General features: G+C 44.2%; 1 protein-coding gene across 7 annotated transcripts in view; it reads right to left on the bottom strand.

Moving 5' to 3' along the window:
- rbfox1 (RNA binding fox-1 homolog 1) overlaps positions 1–23074 on the bottom strand; it is a 322181-nt gene that overhangs the window by 154766 nt on the left and 144341 nt on the right. For all 7 annotated transcript variants that reach the window (XR_013578929.1, XM_078558397.1, XM_078558395.1 and 4 more), the window contains exons 3-4: positions 16414–16557; positions 2632–2685 (exon numbers count right to left, since the gene is read on the bottom strand). Coding sequence is in view for 6 of the 7 variants with exons in the window: in XM_078558397.1 (XP_078414523.1) it covers positions 2632–2685; positions 16414–16557 (198 nt within the window). In the remaining variant the exon portion in view is untranslated. The remainder of the gene's footprint in view (positions 1–2631; positions 2686–16413; positions 16558–23074) is intronic.

Here is a 23074-nt window from a genome sequence, read left to right on the forward strand (position 1 = left end):
TGGTCAAGTTTCTCTAGTGGGTTTGATCCGCCTGGCACACATCATCTGCCACGTCATAAAAACCCCTTTGCATATGATCCCAGAGCACCTTTGGTGGAGGTCAGGTGCCCTTTGGGGGAGGTCGGCTGCCCCTTGGGAGAGGTAGGGTGCCCCTTGAGATTGTGAAAGTAGGCATGAATGGGCATAAATGTGTTTAAACTCATTAACTATCAAGTTTATTGGAAGTGTCAAAAGTGTCAAAATGATATATCAAAGGCAATTGTCAAAAATCTCCAAACAAACTGCCAAAGACAACTGTCAAGCTGCCCTTTAAATCTTCAAAACAATGTCTGGAGTGTTTTTAAAAATTCCTTGTTTGCTATTTCACCCTGTCTGTTGACATAAGCCATTACTGAATTAATGCTGCATGACTGACTTCACAACCTTTCACTGTCACAGTAGGATACCTGCCATTTCATAGTTTGATTAACAGCTCAAAGTGGTTAAAGATTCTTGGAACTGGGACTATGAATACCAATGCTTGTTTTTATAGGGGATTATGCACTTGAATCAAATGTTTTTCATAAGGGGTTATGTAACTGAAGGAACCTAAATGTAATGCATTTTTTAATGTTTTTTTTTAATGAAGTTAGAAACAGACATTTAGAACTGTATATTCTTTCATCTCAGCATGGCTCCTGAGCTCTGCCCATTATGGATATTGAGTGAATTGGCATGATAGGCGTAAGGGCAAAGGGTGGTGGGGGCAATAGGTTGGCATGAGTTGGCACTAAGTTGGCATGGGGCTATAAAGGGACCAGAGGGGTATGGGTTGGTATGCATGGGGAATGGGGAGTATATGGGGCAGGGGGGGGTGTTGTGAGGAGTGTGACAGCTGTTTTATGTTTCATTGTTTTATTTTTAAAAATCAACATCAGAGCAGGCCTTCCGCCCAGCCCATCTCCACACCTAGTAGCCTCCACACTCGTTCTGGGGTTGCCTGGCCTGACTCCCACAGAACCCCACCACTTGAGAACAAAAATCTAAATTTCCAGGGCACTTGCTCATGGGTTGAGTTTGCAGAGCCAGGAAATGTCCCAACTCTGCGCTCCTGATCCGGGAGCTAAAATCCAGGACGGAGCTTCAATGTTTCACCTGGGAAAATGAAAACTGGACAGTTTCTATAAAAGGTGGCCAACCACTACCGCTGGTGGGATATAAGTAAGATTTGCAGAATCAATCTGGCCCACACCACTCCCTGGATCAAGGTCTCCTTCCTCTCAGTGAACGTGGTGGTAACCCTGGAGATCTAGATTTTCCCCAAAATGTGGGTCTTCCATCACAGCTCTGCCAAGGGAAGAACTTCCAGGCTGGTTTATACCATTTATGTTTAGCTTTTTTAGCTAACAGTCTGCATATTCACGGCACTCACTTCAATGTGCATGTTCCTGCCAGTCACAGAGAGAGAGGGAGAGAGAGTGCGCAAGGAATTTGGATATACAGCCACAGATTCCACAAACTGGCCTTTGCTCCACAAAGATTTGAATAGTTTATAAACAAATTATATTTGGGAATATCAGGCTTCCGGGAAAGGTCTCCTTTGTTCCTTCCTATACACTGGAAAAGTTCAAGTGCAAGAAACTGTGGCTTTTACGAGATCTGTTTGCGGATAGTGAAAATCGAAGTAATTATTGCACCGCAGCACAAGACTTTCAGAGCTCCTCACAAACCTTCCCAAGAAGACAACAAGCAGCAGAAGGACTGCAGACACACAGCTTTCCATCTTAGCTGCATTGTTACTTGTGTTCTGGAGTTCAAGGAGAAGCCTTTTGTTTAAAAAAATGCTGCAACACTCAATCAATAAAAATACTGTGCTTAAAATTTATTGGCTCTTGTCTGGATTAAATGAATTGTAGTTGTAGAATTCATCAACTGGAAGGAAGAAAAATCAAAACCGCCCACACTCTTTGTAACATCACAGCAGGCGCAGTCCATTTGAGTCATAGGTCTGGGGATCTCTACCTATCCTTCTTGGTCACCACCACCCCTGACCCCACCCGGCAAGCTTACATTTGCAAAAATGTGAGAACGAATTTGGAAAATGGACCTAACGTGGTAAAAGTTCTCTGCATTCGAAAGTCTGATTCTTTTCCTTTTACTAGATTGTGATCTTAAACAGCAGAGTAATGCACATAAAGGGAACATTGGTTTCACATCTGGAGGGAACTGAACTGCAGTGGACCATTTTCTCTTTACTCAGTTTAATGATCTGAAAAATATAGTTGATTATATTTTTCATTGCAATATATGCAAGCATATCAGGACATATCTTTTAGTGAAAAAATTAATAATTCCCCCCCAAAAATGCAACATTTCAGTATAAAAATTACTGTTCTTAAAAAGAATTTACAAAAGAAAAAATATTCAATACTATACAAGAAAAATGGTGAGACTACTTCAAACTTAACAATTTAAACAAAATATCTGCACCGAGAAATGTTAAATCAGTAACTAAATACCTTACAGTTAAAATCTGATCTAGCCACTACTAGATCTAGTTCAGTTGTTCCTCCTCCTTTTTTATTACAGCTGTTTTCATTAAATCAGATACTAATTTACCAGCATGCAGATACAATGAAAGGGACAACTTACCTTGGATCCCCTTTCATTAAAAATTATTTCAACATCTAAGATTTTACCAAATTGCTGTAAAGAAATAACAAAGATTACTTTTAGTTCTAAATAGCAAAATAAAATTGCCCAGTGACCATTTTAACTTTGAGAATTACAGTTAATAATGGAAGTATCATTGTAGTTAATTACCACAATACATATAAATGAATATACTTTGGGTAAGTCTATTGCCAAACCTTTTCTCTTGTGCTTTGTTCACACCTGATAGCACAGATTCCTGCTGGGGTGCAGTTTCTTATGTGCAGGCAGCCCTTAAAGTACCTTTTGCGTGTTCTTCCAGTATGATCAGGCTGAGAGTATTGGCGGGATATTTGACTTGAGAGGCATCACAGTCAAGCCTGGTTCTAATTTTCTTCACACACACACACACACAGACACACACACACACACACACACACACACACTCTTTGCAATCATTGGTTAGTGACCAGGTGATCAGGATGGAAACTGTAGGCGAAATTTTACAGCAGCGGGATTTTATGTTCCCGCTGAAGCCAATGAGGTTTAGAATGTCTCGCTGCATTTTACGGCCCCGTCCCCGTCAAATCGGGGCCGTAAAATTCTGCCCCATGTCATTGCAACAGCCTAACCGTTGTCTTAGTGCATAAAATCATTCTTTTTCAGAGTTTCGTGAAAATAAACAGTATGTTGCAACTGAAAAGTCATTCAATGCATAAAGGTGGTCGCTAGATAAAGGTAAGCACTAGTCACTCATTTGTTCATGGTGTTCTTAATGATTAAAACATTCCTTCATGCCTTTATTATAATTAAGCAAACATTAAAAGGAGTATTGCTCAGTTGTCTACCTTTATAAAGAATCATTGGCTATACACCTACACCGCACAAAAATATTTTAAGGTGAACGATAAAGCAAGTAAAGCTTATCTGCTTCAGGAGTGTGAGTCTTTTCCCACCTAACACAAGCAAGAAATGAAGCAGTGTTTGAAAAAGTAGTCCAGCTAGGATAGCCATAATGGAGGGGAGACAAAATAAATTCATTATTGTTACCTTTATACCACAGTTTGTTGCACCTATCTCCTGTTAAAAATTATGTACAAAGCACATATTTGTGTTTTCCGGTTGTCGCAAATATCTAGTTCATGATTCATGTGTTTTAGAATATGCGTTTTAGTTTTAGAATATAACTTGTAATTTTAAGAATTAAATATTTAAGTGTAGAAAATAGGGTAAATGCAATGCAAAAAAGCTGGGAGGTTGCAACGCTTAAAATGTCATTATAGGAGAGATAGAACTATAAAACAGAAGGTGGAGAAATTTAAACAATGCATGTACTAACTGAAAACAGAAATGGAAAATGGAAGCAGAAAAGGGAAACATAGAAATGAAACTGACCCTCCTCGTTTCTAAGGAAACAGAAACTGAACTTGAGATTTAGAAACCAAAACTTCTGGGCAGACTAAAACCGGCTGAGGCTATGTAAAGGGATGCAGAGCCATCCAAGTGGTAACTGCAGCTTGGAAATGATGTGGTGCAGTTTGTAGCTCACTGAGAAAGACAGCCAAAGTAAATGACAGTTAGATAGACCTGCACTGTAAGCAGAATTAAAAAAAAACAAATTCACCATTTACTGTAGGGAATGCAGGCGAGGCTTAATCTCAGTTTGGATTTTGTGACGGAACACTAGCTGGAAAATTGCCTAGTTTGAAACTAGTGGAAGAATCTACAGTGGTCCCAATAGAGCCTTGTGGCAAAGAAATCAATCACCAGATTAGCACAGAGGCATTGGAAAAGTAACCAGAACAAGAGACAGAGGCATTCCCAGTCAAGAGATGGTAAATGCAAGTTTTACCTCTGAAAATAGCTGGAGCTGAGAAGAATTCTCCAGAGGACTGTAGCATACTTTTGGGTGTTTCCTACAGAATTAAATAACTTTAAGATTGATGTATTTTAAGAGAATTCTTGGGGGAAGTAAGAAGTAAACCTGAATGCATAACATACATAGCTATAAACTATATTGCTAAGTTAATAGTGCTTGTTTTGTTTTTTTAATCTAAAGTTTGTGTTTTTGTTTAAAAATGTGAAATCTTACGGCCCAGTTCCATTGGTTAAAACAAACTGTTTGGATTTTTTGTTAAATGTTGACAGATTGGATTGTAACGCAGTTCTCATCTAAGCTATTAAATTAGTTTTTTTTATTGAAAATGGAATAATGTCATCAAGACTAACAATTCTCTTGCATTCAGGGTTAGAGATGGGGAACTCACAATTGAGATTGCTACCTTGTGTTTCTCAGCAGAAGGTCACAATCTCACACATTTATGTGCTCTGCTGGTAACTTCTGGCATTTGTCTCCTTGAGGAGTAGTTAGAAAAAAAGCTGGGTTCATCCCCACATAAGTGATAGCCCTTTGTGAAGACTAGAGGATTTACAGTTCAGTAAAGAGCAGTTACTGCTACCATAACAGGGACATAGGGATTGCTACAGTAAAAGGACTATAGTCATTGAGGTTTGTCTTCTGCCAGCCAAGTAGAATGCATGACACAAGAATAAAGGAATCGTTGACTAATTATGGCAATTAATCAATTCTTAATGAGTCTAAAAAAGACCTACTATGATGCAAGGAACAACTCACTGGCGGAGAGCGTTGGGAACAATGAGTGGAATTTTCCCATCCGGGAGGTGGGGGCGGGGACAGGGAGTAGTCCCTGCTGCAGAGGCCGACGGAAAATCCCAGGGTACCTTCCAGCCCCAGCGTCATTCATTATGCAGTCGGGGGTTTGCAGATGCCTTGTGTGATGGAGGCGGGCAGGATGGTGTGCGCCCCATTGTCATATCCAGACGCCATATTTAAAAGATGCTCGGACATCCACTGTCAAAACGAACAACGGAGATGTCTGGGAGGGGAGGTGAAGGTCCAGTGCCGAGGTTCAATGATGGCTCCCTGTGCATCCTCCTGGACAATGTCCAAGTCTATAGAAATGGACTGTAACAGGCTGATGGGAGGAGGAGCCGAGCAGCGAAACCAGCCCTGCATGGACGCAAGTGGCTGATGCCGTCAGTGCCCAGGCTGTACAGAAGAAGTCAGTAATACAATGTCGTAAATGGATGAACAACCTCAGTCGCTCCACCACGGTGCGTGAAGCTTCAGCTACTCACACCAACCACAACGAGTACATGGGTCTCAGTGGCAATGGCATAGTTGTGCTTCATAGCCCCACTGCAGTGCGTCCACTCTGTGGTGGAGTGACCACTGTGCCTCCTATTGCCTTCAACACAGAGAGATCACTGTATGGAAGGGGGTGGGGCAGGAGTAGGCTTAGGCACAGGGGGCACCAGCAACCTTTGCAAATCAGATGCCTGTCTGAGCCTTATCCTTGCATGTGGATGGGCTCAGCGCTCTGGGAGGAGCTGGCCCCCAAATGCTCCTGGACAACTTGCGGCACAGTAATGCCATGCCACACTACAGTGGGCTGTCTAAGAGTGGAAGAATGCGAACTGAATGTCAAAATGTAGTGTACGAATGGATGCAACATACAACTCCTCTTGAACATCTTTTCTGTTGTCTTGGAGCAGGAGAAGCTGAGGCATAGCCGTAGGGAACAGGAGAAGACGGGAGAGGGGTGCCCACATCTGAGGCATCTCACAGGGTTCGAGGAGAGGGCCGTCCAGCTGGCAGGTGTGGCGCAGGACCAGATAGTTGATGATGGGGAGCTTGGACTTGAACATTCACTCAATAAGGATCCATTCATGATGTAGAAACATGAGGGCCAACTGTGCCTCCATGTTGGAGGCAGCTCATGTTGTCACTTGCCTCTCTCCTCTCTCACTTACAGGTGCCACCAGGAAGAGGCCAAGGTCCGAGGATGAGGACTCTGTGTCAGGCCTCAGCAGAAGCCCTAGCCCAGAGCGGAGCTAGGAGGGTGGTGAAGAGGGGAGATGTGCACCTGTCGAGGTGTCAAAGCAGGCACCTGCTCCCTCCACCAGCCCGGGGACACCACCTTGGTGGGTATTAGTTTGAACTAGGGGAGGGTCTCACAATTTGGAGGTCACCACATGAACACGTGTCCACAGCGCGGTCAGCCAAACTCACCAGAGGGCTGCTGGGGAAGAGGCACCTGCGAGGTCCAAGTCCGACGATAGTCCTCTGGAATTGGCATTCCAACTAATGGTGGAGAGTCAGCAAGAGTTGGGGGAACGTCAGACAGAGGTGTTGGAGGCCCTCAACAGACTGGCACACGAGTTGGAGGAGTCCTTCTGTCTGCTCTCTGATGAAATGGTGCTGACCTGTACATGCATTGAGGTCTCCATGGGGTGGCTGGTGGATTCCATGGAGATTCTATTCCAGCGGATCCTGCCAGAGATGTGTGCAGACCTGCACTCCACCGCAATAGCAATGGGGAAGCTATTGCAGTTGGCATGTGAGAGGGGGATGGGGCACCTCGACCTCCCTCCAGGTGCCCCTTCCCTCAGGGAGTCAGGCTGGGGCCTTCGGGCACTCTGAGGGAGGAGCAGCAGCAGCAACTGGACACCCCTGGCCCTGGGTCGTCTACTCAGGGATCTCAGGGGTTGTCCAGACTTTCTTAATCCCCTTTGCCTGTGACCCCTTCAGCCTCATCCTCTGTGACCACAGCGGGGGGCAACTGGCCCAAAGGAGGAGAGCCAAAGGAAGCCAGGGCCCTCCAGGCCTTGGGTCTTCAGAGGCCGCCAAAGTCATCAAAAGCAACAGAACTTTTAACTTTTTGGTTATCAGGTTCACTTTGTCCGGCGAACACTAGCTGCGCCTTTGATATTAACAAATTAGTTGGTGCTTGAAACAATATAGGCAGAGAGACCGATTAACTGAACAAACACTGGTAGTTTATTGGAACTAAGAACAGAGCACTAACACCATGTGTGCTCCTTCAATCACCTCCAGCTCTAGACTTACAGTTACCCAAGAAGCCCGTGCTGTGTAGCGATTGGGCAATACAGTCACATGGTCAACTAACTACATTCTCTTAAAGGTACACAGCACTCCACTTTACCACATCCCTCCCCCTTTACTTGAATGTACAATTGACAAGCATCACAACATCCCAATTATTTACATGAATAACTATTTACAAGTTAAGTCTCTCAGGAGGCTTCCTCAGATGTGTCGAGCGTCATAGCTCAACGACCTCGGCTGGTTTTTCCGAGACTCCGTTCTCAAGGGTCATTTGTCCACCAGACTCTTTGGTGGAAATGGACAAGTTTGTATCTTCAACCCTCTTGGGTCCAACAGGCCCCATCAGTACTTCCAAATTGTGTGACATTTCTTCCACTCAAACGCAAATGTTGATGGCATTCCTTCTTGTGGGACTGTCCTCTTCTCCGGAGATGATCCACGTGTCATCCAGTTATTCAGCCGTTTACCGACACATTATAGGAGAGAGGTCCTGTCACGGCACTCACTTCGCCTAATAGCCAATTGGGCCCATTTCCAAAGTTCTTTGTGAGAACTGTGTCTCCCCCACCATGGAATTTCTTTCATGATTATGGCCATCATGTCTAGGCTTCTGGGCCTCTTGACTTCTCTCCACCCTCCCCCCTAAATTCTTCCTGATAAGAGTTAGATGGGTGCAGGGACATCTCTTCATTAGTAATTCAACAGGGTAATACTGGTGGTCGTGTGTGGCGCCGACCGGTATGCGAACAGGAACCGTGACAATCTGGTGCTGATCGAATCCCCGTCCAGCTTTTTCATCCCGGCTGTAAAAGTTTGGACTGCCCACTCAGCCAAACCATTAGAGGTGGGGTGGTAAAGCGAGGTTTTGATCTGAGTTATTCTGCTGATGGCTGTAAAGCTGTGGAAATCCCCTCTGGTAAATGCAGTCCCGTTGTCTGACACGGGCACCTCTGCTAACCCATGCACTGCAAAACTCTGTCGCAAACGGTCTATGATGGCAGCAGATGTGGGTGACAGGACTCCGTAGACATCCATCCACTTGGAGTGGGTGTCTATTAGTAAAAGGAACATCATGCCCAAGAAGGACCCCACAAAGTCGACGTGGAGTTGCACCCATGGCCGCTCCGGCCATTCCCAGAGGTGCAATGGAGCTAAGGGGGGGACCTTTTGCACCTTCTGGCAATGAAGGCAACTTTTGACCACGGTTTCGATGTCCACGTTCATCCCTGGCACCACAAGTAGCTGCACACGAGCATCTTCGTCCTATTAATGTCAGGGTGAGCGCTATGTAATTCGGCCAGTAATGCTCTCCATCCTCTCAGGGGCAGGATAACCCTTGCTCCCCAGAGCAATATGCCATCCTGGCAGGTGAGCTCATATCTGCGATTGAAATAGGGCTTCATGTCATCAGACGTTGCCTCTCCTGACCATCCATTCATGGACATGAGATAAAAATGGATCTCGGCTTGTCCACAGATGGATTTGTTTGGCCTGGACAGGGGAAGAATCCAAAAAATTTACTAAGACATGTTCCTGGGGAATTGGAGCCTTCATGTTGTTATCTGGCAGGGGGAGGCACGTCAGCATGTGTGATCTGGCTTCCCGATTGGTGAATAAAAGTGTATTTGTAAGCACCCGATATCAGTGCCCACCTTTGGGTGCGAGCAGGTGCGATGAGGGTTATCGCCTTATCCTATCCAAATAATCCCAGCAGAGGCTTGTGGTCGGATATAATGTGAAAATGGCGACCGTGGAGATATTGATGGAATTTCTGAACACCAAACACAACAGACAAGGCCTCCTTCTCAATTTGAGAATATTGTCGTTCTGCAGCACTGAGCGTGCGAGATGTATAACCAGTGGGTTGCTTGGAGCCATCTGATATGAAAGTGCAGCCCCTACTCCACAAGGGGACACGTCACAGGTTAAAATCAATTCTCTCTTTGGGTCAAAGTCGACCAGTAGGGCCAATGATCTTAACAATTGCTTTACCTTCAGAAACACATTCCGGTGTGGAGCTTGCCAAATCCATTTATGGCGTTTCTTAAGCAATGTGTACAATGGAGCCAGTACAGCTGATATTGATTTGGGAGAACTTGCCCATTGTAGTTTATCATGCCTAAGAAGGCCTTTAGTTCTGTAGTATTTCTTGGTGCAGATGCCTCGCAAATAGCCTTGACCTTTTCTTCCACAGAATGCAGGCCCTGCACATCGACCTTATGGCCCAAGTAAACTACTTCTTTGGCTTGGAAAAGACATTTTTCTCACTTCAAGCGCACCCCCACTTGTGAGAAGCATTTCAGCACCTGCTCCAAATGAGCTAAGTGTTCTTTGTCAGTTTGTTCAGTGACGAAGACATCATCCAGATAAACAATGACATTGGGCAGTCCATGACGCAGACTTTCCATGGTAAACTGGAAAATAGTTCAAGCGAATGAGACCCCAAAGGGTAGTCGAGTATATTGATACAATCCTTGATGTGTATAGATGGTTAAGAATTCCCTAGGTCCTTCTTCCAACTCTACCCGCTGGTAGACGTGGCTCATGTCGAGTTTTGAATATGTGATGCCCCCTGCCAATTTTGAATATAATTCGTCAATCTTTGGTACAGGGTGTCTATCAAGTTTGGCCACTCTGTTTATAGTTAACTTACAGTCACCGCATAAGTGAACACTTTGGTCTGGCTTCAGTATGGGCACTATGGGTGCTGCCCACTTGGAAAATTGCACCGGTTGCAAGATACCCAACTTTTCCAGCCTGTTTACCACTGTCTCAACCTTGTCCTGTACAGCATAAGGGACTGGTCTGGCTCTGATAAATCTGGGGGTGATGTGAGGGTTTATGTGGATTTTGACTTGTCACCCACGAACCCTTCCTGAAAATGGAAGCGTACTTTTATAACAATTGCTGTTAAGTTTCTCATTCTGATTTGAAAAATCTCAGCCCATTGCAATTTAATATTTTTGAGTCCGTTGCGACCAATTAAACTGGGGCTCACCCCAGCTACTACTATAAGGGGTAAATTTGCAGTCTGATCCCCATACTGCACTAGGACTTGACATATCCCTTTCATTCTTATTTCTTCGCCCATATATGTTTTTAATTTAGTATCCGATTCTTCCAAACTTAAAGGATGAACTCCTTTATTCAAGTGTCTGAACATATATTCTCCTATGATGGACATTGGTGCCCCAGTATCAACCTCCATCTTGATGGGTTGTTCATTTACTCTAATGACTACCTGGATTGGCTCAGTTCTACCCACTTCCAGGTTGTATAATAAATAGATGTCAGAATCTGCTTCCTCCGGTTCTTCAACAAGACAGGTTTTGCGATATCTACCTTTGTTTTTAAAATGCTGTCTCAGCCTATCTTGAGGGTGCCGCATTATGTGACCATTGCGGTTACAGAAAAAACATTCAATATTTCTGAACTGTTGATCACCTGCAGGCTGCCTGGATGCATTTCTCTCATTAATGTTGTGGGTTTTCACTGTTGTACTGTTGTTCTTCAATGGTCTGTGCATAGGGGGCATTTCCTGCCTTCCTGCGGAGTCCGACGTTTTTGCGCCTTTTGTTACCGGCCCTTTCTGCCCTACAAGATGGACGGCGCCATTTTGTGTATCTTTTATTGCCTCCGAGTCTCTAACAGTGCTCTCCATGGCTGTTGCCAATTCTAATGCCTTACTGAAATCTACATTAGTTTCAGATAGCAATTGCTTTTAAATAGCATCGTCCCTGATTCCGCATATCAACCGGTCTCTCAACATGTCATTAATTGAAGTTCCGAACTTACAATATTCCATTAATTCCCTTAAAGCAGCTACATAGCCAGTGATTGTCTCTCCTGGAAGCCTATTCCTCAAATTGAATTTAAAACGCTGCATAGTGACTGAGGGCTTTGGCTTCAGGTGGTTTTTTACAATGTTTACTAACTCGTCGAAAGTCTTCGTATCAGGGGTGTTAGGTGACGTGAGGCTGCGGATCAGCCCATATGTTTTGCTCCCACATGTGGACAAAAGAATCGCCCTCCTCTTGTCCTCCCCCGTGATGTTGTTAGGGGTAAAGAAGAACACTAGGCGTTCAATGCAATGAGACCAGACATCGGAAACGTGGTCGACCAGACATCGGAAATGTGGTCGAACGGTTCAAGATGCCCAAACCGTGGCACACTCAAAGATTAAAGAGACTGCGCTTTCAAACAGCTTTCAAGCTAGTGGCAAAGTAATGTAGCTGGCTTACTGCCGCTTTCTTGATTGCTGTTAGTTGATCCGGTTTATCCTCCCGCTAGTTTTGTGTTTTTGGTTATCAGGTTCGCTTTCTCTGGCGAACGCTAGCTGTGCCCTTGATATCGACAAATTAGTTGATGCTTGAAACTATATAGGCAGAGAGACCGATTAACTGAAAAAACACTGGTGGTTTATTGGAACTAAGAACAGAGCACTAACACCATGTGTGCTTCTTCAATCACCTCCAGCTCTAGACTTAGTTACCCAAGAAGCCTGCGCTGTGTAGTGATTGGTCAATACAGTCACATGGTCAACTAACTACATTCTCTTAAAGGTACACAGCACTCCACTTTACCACAAGGGCCAACTAGTCAGCAGGCTGCCTCTGCTCCTGTTGTGGATGTCGGGGGAGTGTCTAGAAGAAGTAGTAGGCCAAAAAAAAAAAGACATTTTAATCACAACTGTTTTAATGGGTGAACAAATCATTGTTCTAACAATTCTAAGCTCTGTAAGTATAATCACTTTAATCTCTATGATGTTTTCATTCAATGTGGTGCTCAAGGCTTAGCGAACACCTCCCCCATCTCTCCTGTGCTCACCCAACCCCCCCGAGTAAGTCTGCAGGGAGAACGGTATGTGCCAGGACCTTTGCGAGCCATGTGCAAGCATTCTCCTGAGCATGCTGAGCCTTCATCTATCAAAGTCTCATAGCCCTGGTCCCTAGCATGGCCATTACTGCCTGATGGGGTTCCCTTTCACGTGCCCAGCTAAGATGAACTGCATCCAGCTCCCCTGCAGCACCTCGGCCCATCCAACATGAGGTTCTGCTTTGTTTCGATTTTACCAGCGTGGTGGTTGTTAGCTTTTTCCTTCGCTCTGGCACCGTTTCCCCTCCCCCAGTCACCTAAGCCCTTTTCCCCACCACCATTGACCCCCGGCATTACCTTTGATGTACCCATTGTTACCCTCCAACCAGAACCCTTTTCCTTTGATAAGGTCCAGGTGAAGATTCATGTTCCCTTCCTACCCGAAAATCCCACCCCCATGCACACTGATCTGTCCAACCACCTCCTACCCACTCCCTGAGTCCAACTCTACCACCGAGTACCCACGAGCAACCCACGCCGCCCCTACACACAACACCATAGCATCATCATTCCCCCGCCCTACCGGCTCCCTCTGCCCCCTGTAATCATGACCATTCCCTCCTACCACGCCCACCTGAGTTCTCTCCCAAATAGTCAGTGGATGACTCTACCGACCCCCACTGTGAGCCCCTTCACCTGGACATTACCCCATCCTTCACATACCTCGACATTACCCCACCCTAACTCCCCCCACTTCACAGACCTGGATAACATTACCCAATCCCCGCCCCAACACACATGCACCTGGATGACATTACCACCCCTCCCACCACGGCCCGGCCGTTCCCTGTACCACCTAGCTACATCCCTGTAAACCCTTTCCTGCACCCCCAGCCACCAACTAGGCCCCCACACCCCCGCCACAGCCGGAATTTTATGGCCCGGTCGCGTTTGGGACGAGTCCATAAAATGCGGCGAGCCATTCTAATCTCCATTAACTTTGGCGGGACCATTAAAACCCTGCTGTCACAAAATTCCACCCCACATCTGCAGTCCTACTAGCCTTCTTTAACACCCCCCCTCCCAGCACTCCATTATCAGCCAACAGTACCTCCCGCTGTCTTCCATCCCGCAGCTTGAGGTTCCGATCCCATAGCAATGTCCCTGGAAGAATGTCCAAACCCATGGCGAAGTCCCTGGAAGAATATCCAAAGCTTGAGTGAAGTCCCTGGAAGAAGGTCCGAAGATTGAGCGAGGTTGCTGTGTGGAGAACCTTCTGGAAGTTGCGTTGCGGAGGAGCCACGTGGATGAAGCTCCACCCGCCCTGTGCTGCATGTGGTACTCCGGGGTCCGGTAGCTGGAGGCCCCCATCTTGTCAGCGGGTGTCCATGAGCTGATCAAGGCCCTTAAGGTAAGTCCCGACGTTTGCATGCCATGTTGGTCCAGACATGTTCTTGACCGACTTGTTTTCCCGCTGCCGTTGCGGAGAATCCATGCAGGGGGCGGTTCTGGTCAGGCCCTCATTTACATCCCATTAGTGGGATGCAAATCGGTTTCGTGCCAGCGTGAAACTGATCTTAGGATCTCCTGCTGAACTCTCACCCCACCCGCCATTGATCCACTGACAGGGGCATGGGAGAATTCTGCCCCATAGGTCCAAAGTTACCTTTCTCTCAAGCATGTCATACTTACCACCCGTAATCATCTACTGTATTCCAAAATGTTATTTTTTGAAATAAATCTCTCTAATTTGCATTGGAATGAGTCAATAGTATCTGCTTTCACCACTTGGCTTGGGAGGCTGTTCCACGGATTGGCCTCTTGCTCATTGATGTTTCTGCAAATTAGTTTTAAATTTACCCCCCTTCAAGTGCAGGCTATGTCCTCTGGTTCTACCGTGTTCTGGACAAGGGTGGAACGGCTTGTCACGGTCTGCACTATCTGGTCCCTTTAGAATCTTAAAAGCAGCAAGGTTATCACTTTTCAGCTTTCACTTTTCTAGTGCAAATATGCTCAGTTTACAAAACTGTGGCACTTAATAAAATTCCCCTCTGCACTTCTGGTTAGTCTTTTCCGTATTATTTCAATTGCTGCAATATCCCCCTTGTACTGAGGTGGCCAGAACTCCACATAGTATTCTAGGTGGGGTCGCACCATCGATATGTAAAATGGAACTATTGCCACATTATTTAATCTCAATGTAGCCCTTTTCATACAATCCAACATCTGACTTGTTTTGCTCATGGCCACCAGGAATTTTTGTTTTAGTTCCAAGTTATTGCTGTTCAGGACCCCAGATTTCCTTCATTTTCTATGCACATTATTTTCATTACATTTAAGTATTAGTCCTTTTGTGGATTTTTTGCCCCAATGTGAAGCACTTTTGCATCTTGAGTCATAAAGTATCGAGGCATTATGGCGCAGAAGGAGGCCATTTGGCCCATCGAGTCCATGCCAGCTCTCTGTAGTGCAATCCAGTTATTCCTATTCCCCCATATCATCCCCATAACCCTCTAAGATTAGTTCCCTTAACCGCATATCCGATTTTCTTTTGAAATCACTGATCATCTTCACTTGCACCATTCTCCTAGGCTGTGAGTTCCAGGTTATTAGCACTTGCTGCATAAAATGAAAGCCACTGATTTTTCACGGTCAAAGAAAAGAATGGAAGGAAATGGTGACATTACCCGTGGGCCGACATGCACCACCATGATGATCAGCGGTGACAGCGGCTTGGCAACAGGAGCCAAAAACAACACTTGCAATGTCACCTGATAGCCACTTCATAGGCGACACTCGTGGCAGGCACTGTCATGGGATTGGTCTCTTCAACAATCAGCAAAAGGGCAAAATATGAAGCTATCCCATTCCCAATGGATGTGCTGCATGTCCATCGTCTTACATAGATGGAAGGATGCCAGTGATGGCCAAGGATAGAATTCCAGGTGATGGTAATCTGGGAAAGACTCCACAGACAGCAGAAGGATGTGTGAAGATTTGCTGGTGGTGTTCTGCATAAAGAGAAAGCAAATGCAGCTCTTGTGTTCCTGACATCAACAATAAAAAGCATTAAGTCCTTTGCTCTGTTCATGATCTTGTAGAAGACTCGCAGCTCAGTTATATTCTCTCTGAAGAGTGGGTTCTAACCTTCTTGTTAAATTAGTTAACTCTCTCTTCATTCTCATCCTTACCAAATCAAATTAGATTTTCTTATTACCATGTAACCTCCCCAAACACCGAGTAAGATCAGCTGTGCCATTGTCCATGGCTGCTGCAGACAAATTGGACCAATACTTTTTGGAATGCAAAATAAATCAATGACCATTGGTTACTATACTGCCAGTGCAACTATAACATTTAGCTAAATGACTATAAAAAGGGTACATCTGTTTGCTGACAGAAATCTCCAATATACTGGATTGTTTGAAATGTTCTGCCTTGGGCCCACAGAACCCACACCTGAGAGACACAATAGTGTGTGGAGACAAAACCCTCACAATGCATTACTGAATGTCAGTTCTATCTTGGGACTCAATGATCAAATGGATTGGCATTTGCTATTAGTTAAGGATATGTAGATGAATGTCTTAAAGCAGACTTTATAATGTAAAACGCCTGCAAAAATTGAACACTGCAAACACCTCTCTTTGGCCAATTCTTAAAACGATAAAGGGACTGTAAAATTATGTAATCTAAACATTTTTCATTGGTTGCATCTTGACTAATCATTCAGCTGGATGTTATTTGTTGCCTTCTTAATGGTTAGTATGGCAACAATTTACAAAAAAAATGATCAGATGGCCAAACCAATCTACAATGAGTATCGATGGGACTGACTTCACTGTTCCAGACAGGTAGTCTCCAGTTCAAGTTTGAATTATTAACATTTTGTCGGGTCTGTCGAGCATTAGATGGTTATTATACAAGTGGCCTCGTTTTACGGTAATCTTTAAGACAGGCTGGACTGTAATTTCATCATTTGATTGCAGCATTTAGTATAACGCTTCCTACTTAGTTCATTAAATCACTGTACTTACTCCAAACATTTGCCTGAGGTCTGGGTCTCGGAATCTGAATGGAATATTGGAGACATGGAGCCGTTTGGGCTGTGTTTTGTTATCTGTGTTTTCAGTAGACTGTGTTTGCTGTTGTCCATCAGTCTGTGCTGCATCATCTGTCTGCTAAAATAAGAGAGCACACAAAAAAAAAGAAATTAAACTTCAGCACTAAGGTTCTTCATCACAAAGGTTGCATTTTGATTTGAAAGCTGAATTAAATTCTCTCTGAGATTTCACAGTCCTAATGCTTGCATTTGCATACTACTTTATCATTGTATGCAGACAAATGTGCCACCTTTTTTCTGCCAGCAACATCCTGCAAATAGCAATGAGATAATAGTCTGGTTAATTTTTATAGTATTAGTTGATCTAGACAGGTTAGCAAGTCACCAGGAGAACTCCCTAATCTTAGAATAGTGCCATAGGATTTTTAACATCCACCTAATCTACAGGAAAAGATAGACAGGACCTCGGCTTAATATTTTGTTTGGAGAGCTGTGCATCCAATACACATCCCTCAATAATGCACAGAAGTATTAGCTCAAGACCTGATGTGGGCTTCAACTAAATACCTTCTGACCCAGAAGAGGAAGCAATGCCAACTGGGCCAAACTGAAATGTGCACAGTGTATATGTTGTGCAGCCACCCTGACAAAGACATGCATGATGTGTACAGTTTCCGTCTCCTCATTTAAGAAAAGACATAATTGCATTAGCAGTGCAGAGAAGGTTCACTTGACTAATTCCTGGGATGAAGGCTTTGTCTTATGAGGAAAGGTTGGATAGGCTGTGCTTATACCCACTGGAGTTTATAAGAATGAGAGGTGATCTTATTGAAACATACAAGAAAATGGGGGGACTTGACAGGATGGATGCTGAAAGGATGTTTCACCTTGTGGGAGAAACTAGGTGACACAGTTTAAAAATAAGGGTTCTTAAGATGGAGAGGAGAACTTTTTTCTCTCAGAGGGTCCGTTAGTTTGTGGAATTCTCTTACTCAAAAAACAGTGGAGGCAGGGTCATTGAATATTTTTGAGGCTGAGTTAGATAGATTCTTGATTGACAATGGAGTCAAAGGGTATGGGGATAGATAGGAAAGTGGAGGTCACAATCAGATCGGCCATGATGTTATCACATGGTGGAACAGGCTCGGGGGACCGAAAGGTCTACTTCTGCTCCTGATTTATATGTTCATATGATTCCTCATCACGTTTCAAGGCATTCTTTTATCAATCTACTTATACCATATTTAAACCAATTCAATAAATAGATATTGCTGCAGCTGGTTAACTTCTCATGAACGATTTATGATGCAGCTGGCAGGAAATATATCTTGATGCACCCTAAGTACAGTAACTTCAGTGGCTACGCAGGTATTTTATCACTTTGGGTTGTCTAGTGCTATCTGTTCACAACATGGTGACTTTGTAAAGAGTTTGTGCTGAGCAATGAGGGCAAAGTTACTTTGTAGAAAAAAATTTCCCTGATTTTACCCTGGAACAGGATTCTGCAGAGCACCATCAGTGCTGCCATGGAGATATCGCGAATATCTGCTACAACTGCTGAGCCTGGGAGTTCCAACCTGACAACTCTATGTGAAGGAGTTTCTCCTGCCCTCTGTGCTAATTCTTTTTCACTTAATCATTCTAGATCGCTCAACTCTTGAAAAAAAATCTATGTTCATAATCTTAAATACATGTTATATTATCCCATAACCTACTGTGAAAAGATCCACATTTTCTTTATATTTTTAATTCCTCACACTAGGCAACATCGTAGTAATTAGTCATTTGGTAGCACAGAGCTTGAGTATTGCTTAAAAAAAAGAGACATGTTGACGCTTTTCACCTTGCACTTATCAGGACACTTCACAAGTGTCCTGATGAGTGCAAGACAAAAATCTTCGACGTGTCTCTTTTTTCAGCAATATCCTAGTAAATTTGAGTTGGAGCCTCTCTCGAGCTTCAGCGTGAAATCTAATATTCCACAGAGAACTCTGAGGTATTATTAAGATTATATGCAGACTTAACATTACCTCTTGGCTTTACATATAAGAACATAAGGAATAGAAGCAGGAGTAGGCCATTCGGCCCCTCAAGTCTGCTCTGGCATTCAGTAAGATCATGACTGATCTCAGCGATACCTTCTCGCATTATCCCCATATCCTTTGATTCCCTTAGTATTTAAAAAATGTATCGATTTCTGAATTGAAGAAAATACAACAACTAAGCATTTGCAGCTCTCTGTGGTAAAGAACTCAATGGTTCACAGCCCTTTGAATGAAGAAGTTTCTCCTCATCTACGGTCTAAATAGCCGACAACTTATTCTGATACTGTGATTCCTGGTTCTGGTTACATTAACTTTTGTTTTACAGCCTTACAAACATATGAAGTTGCCTTTTTGCCCTGTAAACCTGTAAATCCAAATCCCTCTGTTCTTCCACAGTACTGAACCTGCTTCCATTCAGAGCATGGTTACCACTGCTAATTTCATCAAAATGCATCACTGGCACTAAATTCAATCTGCTGTTTTAGTCTATTCTCCCATTTTGTTCATATCTCTTTGTACTTTCCTCTAGTCTGCTACAGAAGTAACTGTATCTCATATTTTTGGTAGCCTTGGTAAATTGCAATACCACTTCCTCTAGGACTATATCTAAGATAATGATGTACACAGCGAACAGATGTAGCCCCAGAACTAAATCCAGGAGACCACTCTAAGGAACTTCCCTTATCTCCTGGGCCTGAATTTTCGTTCCCAGGTCTGGAGCGCAGAGTCAGGACAATTCTTGGCCCGGAAGGTCAGGTTTTTGGTCTGGGGTGGGGGAGGGTGAATATGGGAGTCATGATAGGCAACCCCGGAACAAGTGTGGAGACAGGCTGGGCAGAAGGCCTGCCTCTGTGCACTGGCACTGTGCTGAAGCTTAAAGAAAAGAATAAAACATAAAATAGCACTTTGGCCCTAACCTCTCACACCCCCACCCCACCCCCACACACTCGCCATGCTCCATCCAAGCCAACCTATGCCCCTGTATCCACTCCATGACCCCTCATACCCTCCATGCCAACCTATGCCCCTCTACCCATCCCTATGGCCCTTCATAGCCTCTGCCAACTCAGGCCAACATATGGCCTCCCCACTCACTACCCTTTTCCCTTAAAACCTCCATGCCAAGTGACCCAGTATCGACCGTGGGCAGACCTCTTGAACCGTGCCGATTAAATAAAATTGTGTCTATTGATGAATTCATTATTTTAAAAAAAACACTCTCATTGATAAAAAAAACCCATTCTCTACATTTAAGTTTATTTAATCCCTTACAAAAGTAAGCATTGGAATTCATAGTCCCACTTCAAACAGTCTGTAACTACTTGGAGCTGTCAATCAAAATGTGAACTAAGAGGCACTCCACTGTGATAATTGGATGGGGGGGGGGTGGGGTTTGTGAAATCACTCATGCAGCACTAATCCAGTAATAATAACCCTCAACAGACAGAGTGAAATTGCAAGCACGGGTTTTTTTAAATATTGTCGATAGATTTTTAAAACATTTTTAATGAGTCGGAGTTTTAAGCCTTGAGAGCTTGACAGTACCTATTGTGATGAATATCTAGTTCATTGTAACATTTTTAAGGTAATGTTGACTACTGGGAAAATTAAAATTTAATTGAAGAAAATAGGATAAATGCAACTAAAGCAGCTTAGAGTCTATTGCACTTAAAAGGTTGGGGCCATGTTCACTTAAAAGGTTAATAGCTAGAAAGGTAAGAGCCATAAAACAGCAGATGGGCTAACTTAGCTAAACAAATTGTAAAGGAGGAATAATTGTCTTGGAGGTCAGTTTCAGGGTAGACCATAGCAAGCTACGTCATCATGGAAATGGGTGGAGCTTAAGACAGTTCTCTGGTTTCAATTTACTTGTGTTTTTTCTGGGAGAGGGAGTGTTCTGTATCATGGGAGAGGCTATACAGAAAGGGTGGTGCTGTTAGTAGACTCCAGGCAGTTTGGGCTTAAAAAAAGCCCTAGGAGCTATCGGTGCAGTTATTGGTTACAATTTGGACCTCATATGGTTCGCAGCTCACAGAGAAGCCCTGGGGAGCTGTTAACAGGCTCTAGGCAGGTAAGGCTCAGAGAAGTCTTGGGAGCCATTTATAGCTCGGTATAGCCAGGAGACTGGAGTTTGGAGAAACCCAGGGACAACGCCAGCTTAGTAAAGCTAGCGGTCAGTGAAAGAGTTGGAACTGTGCCGCTAAGTAGAGGCAGGAGTACAGCTTTGTAAACCTCGTGGGATGCTGTCTCAGGAGGAGAGGTTGAGCCATCTGGAGGTGAGCAGTCATTGAGGCAGTCCGAGTCGGAGTGGCTTTTGAGGGAATTCAGGGGCTCGATCTTCAAAAGTGAGATGAAATCCCTTGTGAGGGAGAAGGAGTTTTAATGAGATTTTATGACTCCCAGTGGTCAGTGACATCTGGGTGGGTTGCTGAGAAATCCGTGAGATCTGTTTTTGTCACACCTGCCATTTAATGTGCAGTGTGGTATGTTTGACTACAGTTTGCTTGTTAATTCATAATTACCTCTTGTTAGTTCTGAATGTTAGAACATAAGGTAGATATTTTTTACTTTTCTGTCTTTGTAGAGGTTATTTTGTTTGTTTTAAACCGGGGACTCTTGTAGCTTTATTATCTTAGTGGGTAACTGTGATTTCAAACTTTGTCCATTTTAAACAAAACGTTACTGGTCCCTAACCAGACCATAACATTTTTGACAGTTCCTTTTGACAGTTCCAATGAACTTGGCAGTTCCAATGAGATTATGCACTTTTTACACACCATCATGCCTACTTTTAACAATCGCAAAGGGCTGCTTAACTCTCCCATAGGGCACCTTATCTATCCTACAGGACAGCATACCTCTCATAAAGGGCAGATTACCTCTCCTGAAGGGCATCTGACCTCCCCCAAAGGTGTCCAGGACCATATCCAAAAGGGTACCTTACCGCTCCAAAAGGGTGCCCCACCTATTCAAGCAGCTCCACAAAGTTTGGCCTTTCTGCTACCAGGTTTAATTTGTACATATCATGTTTCTCACTCCTAGCTGATGAAAATCCGACATGTGACTGGAGGCAGCTGCTGTTTTTCTGGGCAGCTGGCTCTGTGAACCACAGCTGTGGACATGGACTACAGCAGCTCAAGAAGGCTGTGCACCATCACCTTCTCAAGGGCAATTAAGGATGGGCAATAAGTGCCGATCGAGCCAGTGATGCCTGCATCCCATGAACGAATAAAAGCAACAGTGCGGTTTCGAACCTGGCCCCATTCCGCCCCTTGTGAAAATGGTAAATGCCAAGTTTGGGGGCAGGACTTTCTGATCCATGCCTCCGCAGCCATTTTCATAAGGGCAGAGAAGCTCTCCATCTTTACAAAAATTCAGGCCTCACTCTCTGCTTTTTCCCCTTTTCCCTTCAGTTTGCTCTCCTCCCTCTAATTCCATACCCCTTAATCTTTACTGGCAATCTCCATGCAGTACCTTGTCAAAGGCTTTCCTAAAGTCCATGTAAAATACATCCAATGTATTTCCCTTATTTACTATGTTACTTACCTCTTCAAAGACCCTGATTTTCAAGCACTACTGCCTCTGTGCTGTTACTTCTCATTATTTTTCTAACTAGATATGTGGTAATTTCATCCTTAATTAAAAGTTTTAAAATTTTTTTCTACTGTTGATATTAATTTATCTGGTTTATGATTGCCTGGGGAAGCTCTGTGCTTCTTTTACAAATTGAATGCTAAGGTAAACGCGAGCTCCAGTTGGCAATCAGGGGCTCTGAAGGTCAGTAATTGGGAGGCGGAGTGGGGCTTATAATTGGGAAGGCGAACAGGTTGTCTGGGGCTCGGGAATGCTGATGGTTTCCCTCATGGACCTGGGGAAGCACTTCTACTCGTCCAGGCCTACAAGGAGTGCTAAAAGGGCAACTTGCCTCGGAGGACTGATAGCTTCCACCTCTGCTCGGCTTCTGGGTACTCCCACACCTCAGGAGCCCCACTTTCTCTTAAATTTAAGGGATGGCATTGATGATGTCATCAGGCCACAACTGTGGTGTGTTAATTAGGCTGTGCCTGCCTTCTGCAGCAGCCACATCCATGGCCTGATTCCAACAACTCAAAATTTAAAAGGGAAGGAATGGCAGGTTAGGATGCCCAATCCTGATATTTTATCTCCACTCTGATCCTTTCCCGCCTGTCAGGGAGGATTAAAATCGAGGCAAGTAGGCCTGAGCTCAATTTTGTCATTGAGATAGTCAAGTTGGCAGGCTGTAACTAGTGGAGTGGCTGTTAGTGGAGTGCCACAAGGATCAGTGTGGAGGTTCTCAGCTACTTACACTCTATATAAATGATTTAGATGAAGAGTCTGAGAGTAATGTGTACAGGTTTGCCAATGATACAATGTTACGGTAGAATGTGAGGAGGACACAAATAGGCTGAAAAGACAGGTTAAGTGAGTGGACAACAAGGTGGCAGATGGACTATAATGTGGAGAAGTAGCAAGAATAGAAAAGCAGTATACTTTCTAAAGGGCGTGAAAGACTTGGGTGTGCTCACACATGGAACACAGTAGGCAGAATTTTACAGACCTCTGCCGGTG

Source organism: Cetorhinus maximus, chromosome 15, assembly GCF_964194155.1.
Source record: "Cetorhinus maximus chromosome 15, sCetMax3.hap1.1, whole genome shotgun sequence".
NCBI lineage: Eukaryota > Metazoa > Chordata > Chondrichthyes > Lamniformes > Cetorhinidae > Cetorhinus > Cetorhinus maximus.